Source organism: Phodopus roborovskii, unplaced genomic scaffold, assembly GCF_943737965.1.
Source record: "Phodopus roborovskii unplaced genomic scaffold, PHOROB, whole genome shotgun sequence".
In the NCBI taxonomy this organism is placed as follows: Eukaryota; Metazoa; Chordata; class Mammalia; order Rodentia; family Cricetidae; genus Phodopus; species Phodopus roborovskii.
In genome coordinates, this window is record NW_026126540.1 from 35,435,319 (window position 1) to 35,449,700 (window position 14,382).

The 14,382-nt window shown below is 38.5% G+C and overlaps 1 protein-coding gene across 1 annotated transcript in view; it reads right to left on the reverse strand.

The window, feature by feature from the left end:
- Capza1 (capping actin protein of muscle Z-line subunit alpha 1) overlaps positions 1 to 14,382 on the reverse strand; it is a 40,522-nt gene that overhangs the window by 17,703 nt on the left and 8,437 nt on the right. The window contains exons 2-3 of the mRNA XM_051199318.1: positions 4,221 to 4,284; positions 2,087 to 2,138 (exon numbers count right to left, since the gene is read on the reverse strand). Of these exons, the coding sequence (XP_051055275.1) occupies positions 2,087 to 2,138; positions 4,221 to 4,284 (116 nt within the window). The remainder of the gene's footprint in view (positions 1 to 2,086; positions 2,139 to 4,220; positions 4,285 to 14,382) is intronic.

Here is a 14,382-nt window from a genome sequence, read left to right on the forward strand (position 1 = left end):
ATGTCAATCCTACTGTTTTCATCTACCAAATTCTGAGATTACAGGCTTGTATTGCCATGGTTGCCTTCAAGCACTTTTAAGTGGCATTCTGCCATAGTATCAGTGGTAATTTGTCAAGTGCTAAGTATCTTCAATGTGTACCTTAGTTTCCTAAGAATTATAGTGATGGTCTAGAAATTCTTTATCAACAGAATCTAGTCCCAAAAGCATTATGGACAGGGCAGATGATTTTTACTAGGTAACAAATCCAAACAAATTGCATAGCATACCAAAATAACTTTATGATAGTTATGTGTTTTGTGTCACCATGTTCTTGCCCTCCCTCAGCCCACCTCTTTCCAGCAATAGCCAATTCACGTTTCCTCTTTACAAAGAGAGTCTGACAGTTGATTATACAGTGACTGAAAGGGGACTTTGGGAAGAACAGAGCAGAGTAGTGATAAAGACAGGTAACATAGGCCCTTGAAAGCCACATTGTTTATATCTGATTGAAGCAAAACAAAAATCCCAAACCAAACAAGCCCCACCACTGTTTTTGATGACAAGGAGGACTTAAAATAGGATTTTCTTGTGTGTGACAATATCTCATTTATTTGTCTAGAACTTGCTATGTAGCTGAGGTTGGCCTTAGCTCCTGATCCTCTTTCCTCTGCCTTCTGAGTGTGAGGATTGCAAGCATGCACCATTCTACCTGGCTGGAAATGGTATTTTAGGAAGATTAGCCAGTCTGCCAGCAATAAGGATTCAGTGATCAGGGAGAATAATCATGATTTTTATCCTATAATTAGTTCTATTATTTGTGAAGCTTCATCAATCCTTATCAGCAGGCTAAGTTTTCTATAAGTAGCAGTTTAAAAAGATTCCATGTTATGTCTAGGCATAGTGGTGCTCACCTGTAATCTCAGCACTGCAGGACAGGAGGCGGAGGCAGGGGCAGAGGAGGAAGAGGGGCAAAGAGGGCAGAGAGGATAGAGGGGGTAGAGGGGGGCGGGGGGCAGGGTTGCTTTGAGGCCAGCCTAGTCTATGTAGCAAGTTCAGATCAGCTACAGCTACATAATGATGAAACCTTGCTTCCCAAAACTAAAAATATCCATATGAACTAGGAAAATTCTGCTTCAATAAGAAAAATATAGGCAAAACCAAAATAAGTAATTTCATATATTAAGTTTTTTTAAAAGATTTATTTATTTATTTATTTATTTATTTATTTATTTATTATGTATACAGTGTTCTGCCTGAATGTATTCCTGCAGGCCAGAAAAGGGTACCAGATCTTGTCACAAATGGTTGTGGTTGCTGAGAATTGGACTCAGGACCTCTGGAAGAGCAGCTAGTGCTTTTAACTGCTGAATCATCTCTCCAACTGACACATTTCAAGAAAGTAAATGTTTTAGGGGGAATGTGTTTCCTCTACCAAAAGATAGATTTTTAAAAAGAGAGAGAGAAAGCAAAGTCAACAAGACATGGTTTGGCTGTAAAGAATTACCACAAACAGTCCTCAATTGTTTCCCAGGTAACAGCTCTTAAAAAACAGTTTTCTACAGCAAAAGAGACTGTCTTGGCTTGGTTTGGAGGTTCTGGTCCCCAGCTGGCAATGATTTTAGGGGGTTCTAGAAACTTAACTAACTAAAAAAGATGGGTCACTGGGGGCATGTACTTGGTGGCTGTATCTTGTCCCACGCCTTGCCTGTCGGTGATTTCTATTTGCCATTGAGTAAGAAATCTTTGTCACATGTTTCTGACAGTAGGATGGTCTATCTAACCCTGGGCCAGAATCACTAGGGCCATGGACTATGGATTAATAAAACTGCCAGCCAAAATAAGTAACTAAATAAACAAATAAATTCATTCTTTTAGAATTCACTAACACAAAGACTGTTTTAGTTGGAAGTGTCTCAAATTAGGTTTTCAAGGTACCAGTTTACTGTCACCACAGTTTATCCAATGACAGAAGACATAAGTGGAATGAAAGACTGTTGTTGGTTCGCATGGTTTGAAGTGCTGACCTGTACTGAGGGCCACACAGGCCAGTCAAGCTCTCTGTCACTGAGCTGTACTTGCAACCATGGGCTTAAAAGGTACTTACTGTGCTGCCCCTTCCCTGAGGAGATTGTCATTATTAAGTAGTAGCCGGACATCTGAGGAAGAAAGCATTGGAATATAATGAGTATAGAACAAACTCAAGAAACTTTAGTCCATTTCTAGACTATATTTTTAAAATTCAGGGCTTACAAGATGAGTTTTCAGGTATACTCTTATGTATGGAAAGTCTAAACATGCTAATGGAAACTAATGTCTATAGGTTCCTATAGAATTATGTGTGCTATCATAATTCAACAAAAAAGTTTTTTTCTTGTTTTTTGTTGTTGTTGTTGTTTGGTTTTTTGATACAGGGTTTCTCTGTGTAGTTTTGGAGCCTCTCCTGGAGCTCACTTTGTAGACTAGACTGGCCTTGAACTCACAGAGGCCTGTCTCTGCCTCCCCAAGTGCTGGGATTAGAAGCAAGCGCCACCACTGCCAAGCCCAACAAAAATTCTTAAGGACTTTATTCACACTCCCCCTTCCCTCACTGTTGATAGGATTTTAAACTCAAGTTGGCTTCAAATTCCCTCACTGTGTAGCAGCTAGAGATGACCTTGAACTTTTGATCACCATGTCCAATTTATGCTGTGTTAGGAATTGAACCTAGGGTTTTGTGCATGCTAAGTAAGCCCTCTACCAACTGAGCTACATCCCTGGTCCTTGGAGAATGTCTGTTTTTTTGTTTGAGACAGGGCCTCCTGTAGACTGAGCTGGTTTGAAACTTAGCCTAAGGCTGAGACTTTGAACTCTTGATCCTCCTGCCTCCACCTCCCAAGTGCTGGGAGTACAGGTGCATACCATCATACCTAGTAAAAATGAACCACAGAAAACCAAGACCTCTTTTTATGGTTTTAGTGACCAGGTCTCAGGCTGTAGTTCAGGTTTCACCCTGTTTCTGCATCCCAAATGCTGTCTGTGATTACAGGTATGCACCACTGCACCCACCTAATATCTAACAGGTGAAAATCTTGAGGGGGTGATAAATGCAAATCTGTAAATTTATTTAATAATTTTCTGGCTTTTGTTTCTGAAACAGAGGCTCATTCTGTACTTTAGGCTAGCCTGAAACTGGAGTAATTCTCCTGCTTCAACCTCTTGAGTACTGGGATTACAAGCATGGTCCACCATTTTTAGCTGAATCTGAATTTTATTTTTGAGACAGGGTTTCTTTCTACAGCCCTAGAACTTGTTCTGTAAATCAGGCTGGCCTTAAACTCAGAGATTTGCCTGTGTCTGCTTTCCAAGTGTTGGGATTAATGTGTGCCACCACTGCCCAGCAGAATCTGAAATTTTAATGAACTTCAGATAGAATCATTTCAGCCACACTAGTCCTGGGAAATGTCTTTTATATGGGGCTTCTTGAGGAAGGGCAGTGAGAATTGCAGCTTTTACTTATCATGAGAAAGATAAAAGCACAGGAAGAATCAAAAAGTAAAAACTTTAAAAAGTCAATTCACTGTCATTCTTTTTAAACATGAAGCTATTTTAAATCTCTATTCATTTACTTTTAGTTTTGAGACAGTCTTTAGTCCAGGCTGTACTGGAACTTGCAGCAATCCTCCTCCTTCAGCCTCCCTAGTGCTGGGATTGCAGGTATGAGCTACTATGCCAGCCAGCTACCTTAAGTCTTCCTTACCTGAGAGTTCGATCCTAATCAATGGACTAGACAAAACTAAGTATTTGATTCAAACCTAGAACTGAATGCTAACTTTTATTTAGTAGCTGAGTGGCCTTGAACAAATCATTTCAATGTTTCTAAGTGTTGATTTCTTCAGCAAAGCTGTAACAGGTCACAGGAATCAGGAGACAGAAAGCACTCACTCACAGCTGGGGGTGTTGGTGTACACTCATGTTCCAGTATCCTGGGCCACGAAAGACCAAAATTTTAAAAAGAGAAAGGGCTGGTGGGATGTCTTGGCAAGTAAATAAGCTTGCTTCTAGGCTTGAGGACCCAAGTTTAGTTTCCAGGGTCCACACAGTAGATGAGAGAACCAACTCTCACAATTGTCCATGCTGCCCCTCCCCCATAAGTAAATGGAATAAAATTAAAAAAAGGGGGAAAGCAAAAAAAAAAAAAAAAAAAAAAAAAAAAGCAACTACTAAGGAAGGCTTATGAGTCAATATTAATCATTACTTACCATTGAATACTTCATTAAACTCCCCTGGGGGTGCATGAGTGATGAATTTAGCAGCTATGCGTACCTAAAGAAAAATAAAATTTATAGTAAGTGTATTGAGAAAAGAAACAAACAGCTGGGCATGGATGGGCATCAACTAATTCTAGCACTTAAGAAGCACAACTAAGAAGGATCTTGAGTTTAAGGTTAGCCTGGGGTACATACTAAGACTGTATCTGCCTTCCCCTACCCCAGGAAAAAAAGAAGCTCAAGATAAACAATAAAAAACAAAACAAAACAAAAAATATGTAAGTGCAACTAACAAATCATAAAAATTTTGTGTTACCTTAAAAAATCTCCCCTTCATTTTTATTTTATGTTCATGGGTGTTCTGCCTGCATGTGTGTTTGTTCACCATATCCATGCAGTGCCCAGAGGCCACACTAGGATGTCATATTCCCTAGAACTGGAATTACAGACAGCTGTTGAGCTGGAATGTGGGTGCTGGGAATCAAATCCCAGTCCTCTGGAAGAGCAGCCAGTGCTCCTAACCATGGATCCATCTTTCCAGCACCATTGTTTGTTTTTAAAGATTTTTACTAATATGTGTATGTGTCTGTATGTTCTGGTGGTATCCAGAGGCCAGAAGAGGGCATCACTGGCGCTGGAGTTAGGCAACTATAAGTCACCCATAACCCGCAATGTATCTTTGACCCTCTGCAAGGACAGCAAAGACTTCTCTCCCATTGTTTGTTTTTGCAACCAGAGAGATATCTTGTAGCTCAGGCTGGCTCAAACTTGCTACATAGCTGCTCTTGCCTACCTTTCCCTCTACAAGGAATATAGGTATGCACAGACTGTTCCATGTGGTGCAGAGATATAACTCAAGGTTTTATGCACACTAGGCAAACTACCAAATGAGCTACTTTCCCTGCCTATAATATCTCTTGAAATAAAAACTTAAAGTTTTACTGTCTAGAAGCCTTCCGCTTTTCTTTCTACAAAACACTGCAAAGCTGTTGATTTTTTTTGTTTGTTTGTTTGTTTTTTCGAGACAGGGTTTCTCTGTTGCTTTGGAGCTTGTCCTGGAACTCGCTCTGTAGACCAGACTGTTCTCAAACTCACAGACATCTGCCTGCCTCTGCCTTCCAAGTACTGAACTAAAGGCATGCTCCACCACTGCCCGACCATTTTAAATTTTTAAAAATATTTACTTTTAAATGTGTGTGCATGTGTGAGAGAAAGAGAGTTTATGTGCACCACATGTGTACAGGAAGCTGAGGAGGCCAGAAGAGGGCAACAGATCTCACTGGTGGGTGTGAATAGCCTATGGGTGCTGGGTAAATGAACCCAAAGGGGTCTTCTGCAAGAATAGTAACAACATGGGGCTGGAGAGATGGCTCAGTGGTTAAGAACACTAGTTGCTATTCCAGAGGTCCCGAGTTCAATTCTCAGCAACCACATGATGGCTCACAATCATCTGTAATGAGATCTGGTATTCTCTTCTGGCCTACAGGGATACATGCAGGCAGAATACTGAATACATAATAAATAAATCTTAAAAACAAAAACAGTAAACACTCTTAACCACTCGGTCATATCTCCAGGCCCTTAAGTTTTTGTTTTAAAAACTGAATAACCAACTTTAGTCAAAACATAAAACAATCACAAATAAAACAGGCTATAACCTCTCGTGAACATTTTAAGCAAAACTAAGTAGTCTAAACAAAGTAAATGCCAATTACCTAAATGCAAGGTTCAGTACTAATGATATGATTTACATGTTAAAAGGAGCAAAGTCATATGATCATCCCTAATCTTATTGGAAAAGAATAAAACTCAATACTTAATATCTTAGAATCCAACAATTTTAGAAGCAACAGAGAAAGTTTCCTTGACCTGATAACTGTTAGAATTCTAAAGCAACCCACATAATGAGAAAAATTAGCACTGTCACCAATTTTAAAGTCTGGACAAAATCAACACCTGTCATTTGTACAACTCAGCTCTGTATTAGAGGAATACAGCATTATGGAGAAACTTTCTTCTGTTATTCATTGTGGCCTCCCTCTGCTGTCCTCTACCTACAGCCATCCTCCCCATCATGATCAGTTATTATAAATGGATGCTAGAATGTTAGGATCTACCCTGCATCTCATTTCTTCTATATTTAATCTTCATTTTATGCTTTGGGCAGTTCCATGTTTCAGTACACTACTATACTCTTCAGCTATGCCCACTTTGCTGTTCAGATAGTTATTTTGACTGTCCTAAGTTTTCACTGTCCTGATTTTTACTAATTTCCGTTATGTATACACAATTATCCCTATGAGGATATTAGCTATTCTTGTTTGGTGAGCCTTTCAGCCTTCCTGTTCATTTTACCTACAGCCTGTCTCTAGTTCTTTAAAGGCAAGGCTAGGCTTGCTTCTTCTGATAAGGGTGAAATAACTTTATTTTTTGTTTGTTTTCTTGAGACGGGGTTTCTTTGTGTAGTCTTGGCTGTCCTGGAACTTATTTTGTAGACCAGGCTGGCCTCAAACTCACAGAGATCCATCTGCCTCTACCTCTCAGATGCTGGGATAAAATACAGGCAAGTGCCACCACAACAGGCATGAACAGCATTCTTCCAGCTCTGCCTCTGGGTTTCTGCCCTGCTGTCTTTCAGGGATGAATGGTGATGTGAAAGCATAAGCAAAATAAACCTTTTCCTCCCCAACTCCCCAACTTCCTTTCAGTCATGTGTCTCATTTAGTCACAGCAAAAACAAAACAAAACAAAAAAACAAACAAAAAACAACCCTGACTAAGGCAAGGCCTAACTTTAGAGGGATTTCTCAGGATAGTCCTATTATGCTATGGAAGAAAGACAATGAAAACTCCTCAATACTTAATGTGACACACAGGTAGATGTTAAAATCACAGAGATAGAGAGCAAAGATGGTTATCTAATAGGTAAGGCAATTCCTATTTCCAGATTTGCACACTTCATACAATGTTAAGTTCTTCATGGTCACATCAAAGTCCAACCATTTTTTCTGTGTATATGCACAGGTATATATCTGTCCTGGAAAGTATGTGGAGGGAGGTTAGAAGACAACTCTACAAAGTTGGTGCTTTCCTCCATCTTGTAGGATCCAGGGAAGAACAAGTTGTCAGGCCTGTCCACAAGTACTGAGTCATCTCACAGGCCTCCCAGCCACTCTTAAGGAAAAAAAAAAAAAAAACTTGTTGAACAAGTCCTTTTGAAAACAAGCTGGATGCTGAGCGCACTAGACACTATTTAAACCTAAATGGGAGAAGGCAAGATGGCTGAGAAGGTAGAGGCTCTTGATGCCAGGCCTGATGACCTAAATTCACTTTGTAGCATTCAGAATCTACATGGTGGAAGCTGAGAACTGACCCTCTCAAATTGTCTGCTAACCTCTGCATGCACAAGTATACATTAATTCATGCAAATCCATACTGAACTAGTAAATAAAATGTTTTAAAAATTAAAGCCCCAACAGGCAAACTTAAAAAAAAAAAAAAAAAGAAAGAAAGAAAAAACAAAGTCTAAATGTAGTGGCTCACTCAGTCCTATAATCCCAGCATTTGGGAGGTTGAGACAGGAGGATCACCTCAAGTTCAAAGACAGTCTGGGTGACATAGACATCCAAGACAGCCAGAGTTACTGTATTAAAAAAAAAAAAAAAAAAAAAAAAAGAAAAAGAAAAACCAAAAGGCAAAATGTTGAAGTATGATTTTCTAATGTATATCTTGTTTAGTATATAAAACAACGTTGGCTGTTGGCATCAATAAATTAAGAAATTAGTATTATCTTTCTGAACAATGAAATCTGGTTTTTGTTTGTTTGTTTTTTTTTGTTTGTTTGTTTGTTTTTTGAGGGAGGGTTTCTCTATGTAGTTCTGATTCTCTTGGAACTAGACCAGGCTGGCTTCAAAATCAGAGATCCACCTGCCCTTTGCCTCCTGAATGCTAAGACTACAGCTGTGCCACACCATGTTTTATTGTGGCAAATGAGCTGAGTGGTCATGATCACCTTTTGCCAGTGTGTTTCTTGTGATAGCACAGGAATGTGAAACTCCCCTCAGTTTGCAAAGTGCTTATATTCTAAAAGTAAGGATATGCTGATTCACACATCACTTAAAACACATCTTCCAGCCAGCACTTAATTTGAGGCCAGCCTGGTCTACAAAGCTAGTTCCAGGACAGCCAGGGCTACATAAAGAAGCACTACCTTGAAAATCAATCAAACAAACAAACAAATGACATAAAATAGGGACTGGAGAGACAGCTCAGCGGTTAAGAGCAGAGCACTGAGCACTGGCTGCTCTTCCAGAGGTCCTGAGTTCAATTCCCAGCAACAACTTGGTGGCTCACAACCATCTGTAATGAGATCTGATGCCTGCTTCTGGTGTGAGGTGCACATGCATGCAGAACATTGTATACATAATAAATAATAATTTTTTTTTTTTTTTTTTTTTTTTGGTTTTTTGAGACAGGGTTTCTCTGTTATTGCTTTGGAGCTTGTCCTGGAACTAGCTCTATTGACCAAGCTGGCCTTGAACTCACAGCCTCTGCCTTCCAAGTACTAGAACTAAAGGCGTGTGCCACCAACGCCTGGCTATAAATAACAAATCTTTAAAAATGAAATAAAAACAAAGAAATCTAAAATAAAACAGATCAAGGAAATGAGGCACTATCAAGGAAAGGTTTTAATAGTCACTCCTTGACCAAGAGCTTACCTATTCCTTTCCTATCTATACAGTGTTGTATGCTTGACAATTTAAGACTCAAGTGATATTAAATTGAAAGAGAAAAGTAAACCAAAAGCGCTCTTCTATTCTCTAAGGGAAAGAGCTCAAGTATGTCATAGAGAGAGAAGAACATTAAGCAGCAGTATTGAATTCTGGTTCAAGAGCTGGAAAAGAACAATTTGAGACCCCATGCATTTGAGACCATCAAGAACACTGACTGCCTTTCAAGTGTTAAACTGTTTTTCACTCTGAACACAATGCTATAAAACCAGCTCAAAGTAGTAAAATTTATATACCCAGTCTAAATTAAATATTAAAGTCAGACCCATAGCCTACCAGGCTCCTCCTCAAGTCTATTTCCTACCTCTTCTTAGCTTCTGGACCTGTCTCAGAACTATGGCAAATTTTGTTCCTTTTTGCCAAAAAAAAAAATAAGCTACTGGAGCAGTGGTTCTCAACCTAGGGGTTAACCTAGTGCCCACAGTAGTGCCCAAGACCATCTGCATATCAGATATTTGCATTATGATTCATAACAGCAGCAAAATTACACTTATGAAGTGACAATGAAATAATTATATGACCAGGGATCACCACAATATGAGGAACTGTATTAAGGGGTTGCAGAATTAGAAAGGGAAGGTTGAAAACCACTGTACTAGACGGTGATTCTCCCCTCCAATAGTCTTTAAGTTCTGTTTTAGCTCAGCAGTTGAACCCTTACTTGCATAGCACACATGGATCCCCAGCACTGCCATTAAAAAAAAAAAAATGTATTTATTTAATGCAGTACATTCCTTAACTTTACATACAAATTATCTGTTGTACCTTCCTACTCAGTTATTTCTAGGCCCTTTACCTGTTTTTTTTTTCTTCAAGGAACATGTCATCACTAAACATTTAACTGTTTATTGCCCAGTTCCTCCAAAAGAATTTGCAGAGCACAGAGCAGAAGTCAGCAAACAGATAATGCAGAAGGCAGAGATTAAGTGCTTTAGGATTGGTTGGTCACATGTTTTCTGTCCCACGTAATAAACAAACACGATTGTGATAAAACAAAAACAGACAAAAAACCCAAAAACCTTTGTATGCTAAAATTTGTATTTCATGAAATTTTTACATAACAAGATGTTATTTTTTCTGTGTTCCAGGCTTTGGAAAAGCAAATAGCAGAGTGGATTTGCCCCATGGCATAACAGTATACAAACCCTGGCATAAAATGTAATAACTTATGTTTGTTCATTGCTGTATACCCAAAACTAGGACCTGGTGAGTGCCTTATACTAACTGTAAAGAAGTGAGTACTATTCTATTGTTTACACAACTTTCATTAAAGCTTCCCTTTTAATCTTTATTAAGGTAAGCAGGAAAGAGACCATGATCCAAGAGTATGCCTAGTCTAAGAGGTGGAGCAGAAACTAAAATCCAGGCATTTGACTATAATATATATCAAAAGAGAGTAAAATTCCAGAGTACTTAGTGTACCATAGATTTAGCTTCACCCTTTGCATTTTTTATGTTGTAGGTGTGAAAGAGAGAGGGAAGGAGGGGAAGAAGGGAGAGAAGGAAGAAGAGGGAGGGAGAGGGAGAGTGGCAGAAAGGGAGAAAGAATATATGACACTTGGCTAAAATTTTTAATTGTTTTTGTTTTGTAGAAAAGTTTTGTTCTGTAGCATAGGGTGGCTTTGAACTTGTGGCAATCTTCTGGGATAAGAAATGTGATGTATCATGCCTGGCTCTAGATTTTTTTTTTAAAGCAAGAATTGACTCAAAGCTTTGCTTTTGAAATTTGTAGTTCAAACAAAATTGGGAAGGAGGGATAGGTAACATGATAAATAGTAAATTTAAAAGTTAAACATTATCCTCTTGCTTCCAAACTTGGATGGTGGGATGGCTCAGTGGATAAGGACTCTTACTGCCAAGCCAGATGATCAAAGTTCAATCCCCAGGACTACAGGGTGGAAGAAGTGATTCCCACAGTTGTCCTCTATTAAACTTAATCTTCGCTTTGACATACTTTTACAAAATCATGTGCAAAAAATACTCATGTGCTGAGTGTAGTGGCACAAACCTTTAATCCCAGCTCTTGGGAGGCAAGAGGATCTCTGTGAGTTTGAGGCCAGCCTGGTCTACAAAATGAGTTCCAGGACAGCCAGAACCACTACACAGAGAACCCCATCTCAAAAGAGCCAATAAATAAATAAATAAATAAATAAATAAATAAATAAATAAATACATTAAAAATGTAATTTATTACCACTGCTATTGAGTACTTACTGGACTTTCAATGAAATTACCTTTATAGGCATGTATGTTTACCATGCACTTGCAGGAGCCTACGGAGGCCAGAAGAGGGCACTAAATACACAGGGATTGGAGTTACAGGCGCCTGTAAGATGCCTGAAATGGGTGCTGGGAACCAAATCTGGGTCCTCAGCGTGAGTATGAAGTCACTTTTCCAGTCCCATTCCTTGATCCATTAACATCAACATAACACTTTAAAAACTACATTTATGTATTCTCTCTCTCTCCCTCCCTCTTTCTGTGTTTATGCTGAAAACAAAAACAACATAAGTTCCATCAACATTGCTTATGTTCAGAACCAGATTTTAAAGTGGTATCAAATGATATTAAGGTGAATTTAATAAACACTTATTTATCATGGGCTGGAGAGATGGCTCAGAAGTTAAGAGCACTGGCTGCTCTTCCAGAGGTCTTGAGTTCAATTCCCAGCACCTATATGGTGGCTCACAACCATCTAGAATGAGATTTGGTGTCCTCTTCTGGCGTGCAGGTGTATGTGCAGGCAGAACAATGTAAACATAATAAATAAACCTAAATAAATAAATAAATAAATATTTACCAATTACAGTCTTTTGTGAGTATCAGTTACAAAATTCTAGATGGGTGAAAAAAATTCACATTCCTAGTCCATATGATCTAAATTCTGTCTTTTTGTTAGCTAATCTGCTTGGTGTTTATCAAACCTTTATTTCACTCATGAGTTTACTTTTTTGACCTTGACTTACACTGACCATACAAGTTGTACCTCTCTTCTCATTTTTGCCTGTTAGAATCTATCTCCGAGACTGGGCCCTTTTGTTCTTTCAATGAGTATTCCCTAGTACTGTCTCAAAAATTCCCTGTGTTCCTACTACATTTTGCTTGAACATTTACCACAGTACCTAAAATACAGGTATTGACTAATATTATAGATACCATCCTGTACTAGAAGATCAAGTTTTGCTTTGGGCAAACTTGAAATTTGTTTCCCTTTTCTATAACATAGATGGCCTAGCAAATTAAATAGAGCAGTCAGTACATAAATATTCTACAATGTCCCTTTTGAAAAAGTGACAAGACACTGGTTTCATTTTAAAATATTATATGAGATACTATGACAAAATAGAAAGTCTTTGGAGTTGGATAGACTTAGTTTTGAACTTCAGTCTCACCTTTTGAAAACCTCTTTGTCTGTCTCCCTTATTTTTGCTTTTCTCCTTGCTTCTTTAGATAGGGGCTCATGTAGCTCAGGTTGGCTTGAACTCCAACCTCCACCAAAATGTACCATTTTGCCTGGCTTGGATTTCAATCTGTTAAAATTTCTTTGAATTATATTTTCTCCATGAAGTAGGATAGTATCTATTCCTTAGAACTGTTTTGAAGCTGGGATGCAGCTCAGTGGTAGAGTGCTTGCCTAGCTAGCATGTACCTTAGCTTCAAATCCTTACACTCCTCTAACAGAGCTGCTTTAAGACTGTATGACAGCCTGTCAAGACTATGAGAATATTTAAATAGAAATTCAATAAATATCAGTTATGCTTACCATAACTGGTTGCAATAAGGTAACTTTTGCTTTAAACTATTAAACTGAATAAGCCCTTCAAATCATTGAGAAACTACTTCCTCTGACCTTAAACTTCTGATACCCCTGAGTCCACCTGCACCATGTCTGGGGCTTAATTCCTTTTCCAGAAAACCTTTGCATAAGAGTTTCATAGTCACCTTACATTCCCCTTCATACCATCAGTCTGAGCTCCAGTAACTAATACAAACAACACTAACTTTCATTAACAACAACTTTCCTTCAATGTGTTAACATACTCTTAGTTTTTTTATTTTTTAGTATTTTTCAAATAGCATACCGAATTTAGGAAAGGACAACAGTAGTATAAAGAAGAAGAAGAAGAAGAAGAAGAAGAAGAAGAAGAAGAAGAAGAAGAAGAAGAAGAAGAAAGAAAGAAATGCATTTTTTTTTTTTTTTGCTTGCTTTTATTCTACTCCTTTCCAGAAATATCAAGGGCAAATAATTAGATTTGTTTCTTGAAAAGAATATACTTTATTCTTCTCCTGGTAAGTTCTTTCTGCATAGAATTCAATGCTGTTCCTTAAGGGAGATTTTCCCATTTGAAGACACTTAGGATGGGATACACACAAGCATCAAACACCTAGGAATCTTCTACCAAACTCAACAATTGATCTCAGCAATTCTGCTACCTTAGCTTCCTTAGTACCTGGAATACTGATAGGTGTGAGTCACTTTGTCAGTGTTGTTCTCTCTTTTTGTTTGTTTTGAGACAAGGTCTCACCCTATACTACTTCTGGCTGGCCTTACCTGTGTCTGCCTTCTCAGTATCAGGATTAAAGATGCCTGAACTTTGTTGTTGTTCTTTTTTAAATTAGTCCTCATTATGTACCCAAGGTTAGCGATCTTTGCCTCGGCCTCCTAAATTCTGAGATTGGCTTGTTTTTGTTTTTTGAGACAGTTTTTCTATTTAACAGTCCTGGCTGTGTTAAACTCAATTTATAGACTAAGCTAGCTAGCTTCAGAACTCATGTGGATCCTCCAGCCTCTGCCTCCTGAGTGCTGGAATTAAAGGTGTTCATCACCGCAATTGCTGCCACCACCATCACCACCAGGTGGAGCAGCATATTTTTAAAAACAAAAGTATCAATTTGACCTGGTTTTAAAAAGTTCCTTAAATATTTTATTTTAGTGTGAGTGTACACGTGTGTGCATTTTATTTTAGTGTGAGTGTATGTGTGTGTGCACGCATGTGCACACTAGGGCACCCTGTGGATGGTAAGAGGACAACTCTTAGGAATTGGTTCTTTCCTGCTACCTCCCAAGAAAGACAGGACCTGGAAGAGGTCAAGGCCAAGTTACAAAGAGGGAGAAGTTTAATATGGGTTTTTGTAACTTAATGTGTGTTGTGTATTTCACTTCAGCGAACCTTCAATATTAAGGGTGAACAAGAACAGCTGGAATTGGTAGAACTTTTGAAATATAATTGCTACTTTAAAACAAAACATTCTGCCTTCCTTCCTTATTTGTCTACAACAGTTTGGAATTTACATGTATTAAATGTATTGTTCTAAACACTTTATTGGTGATATATCAGATGCTTCAAAACTAGATGCAAAAAC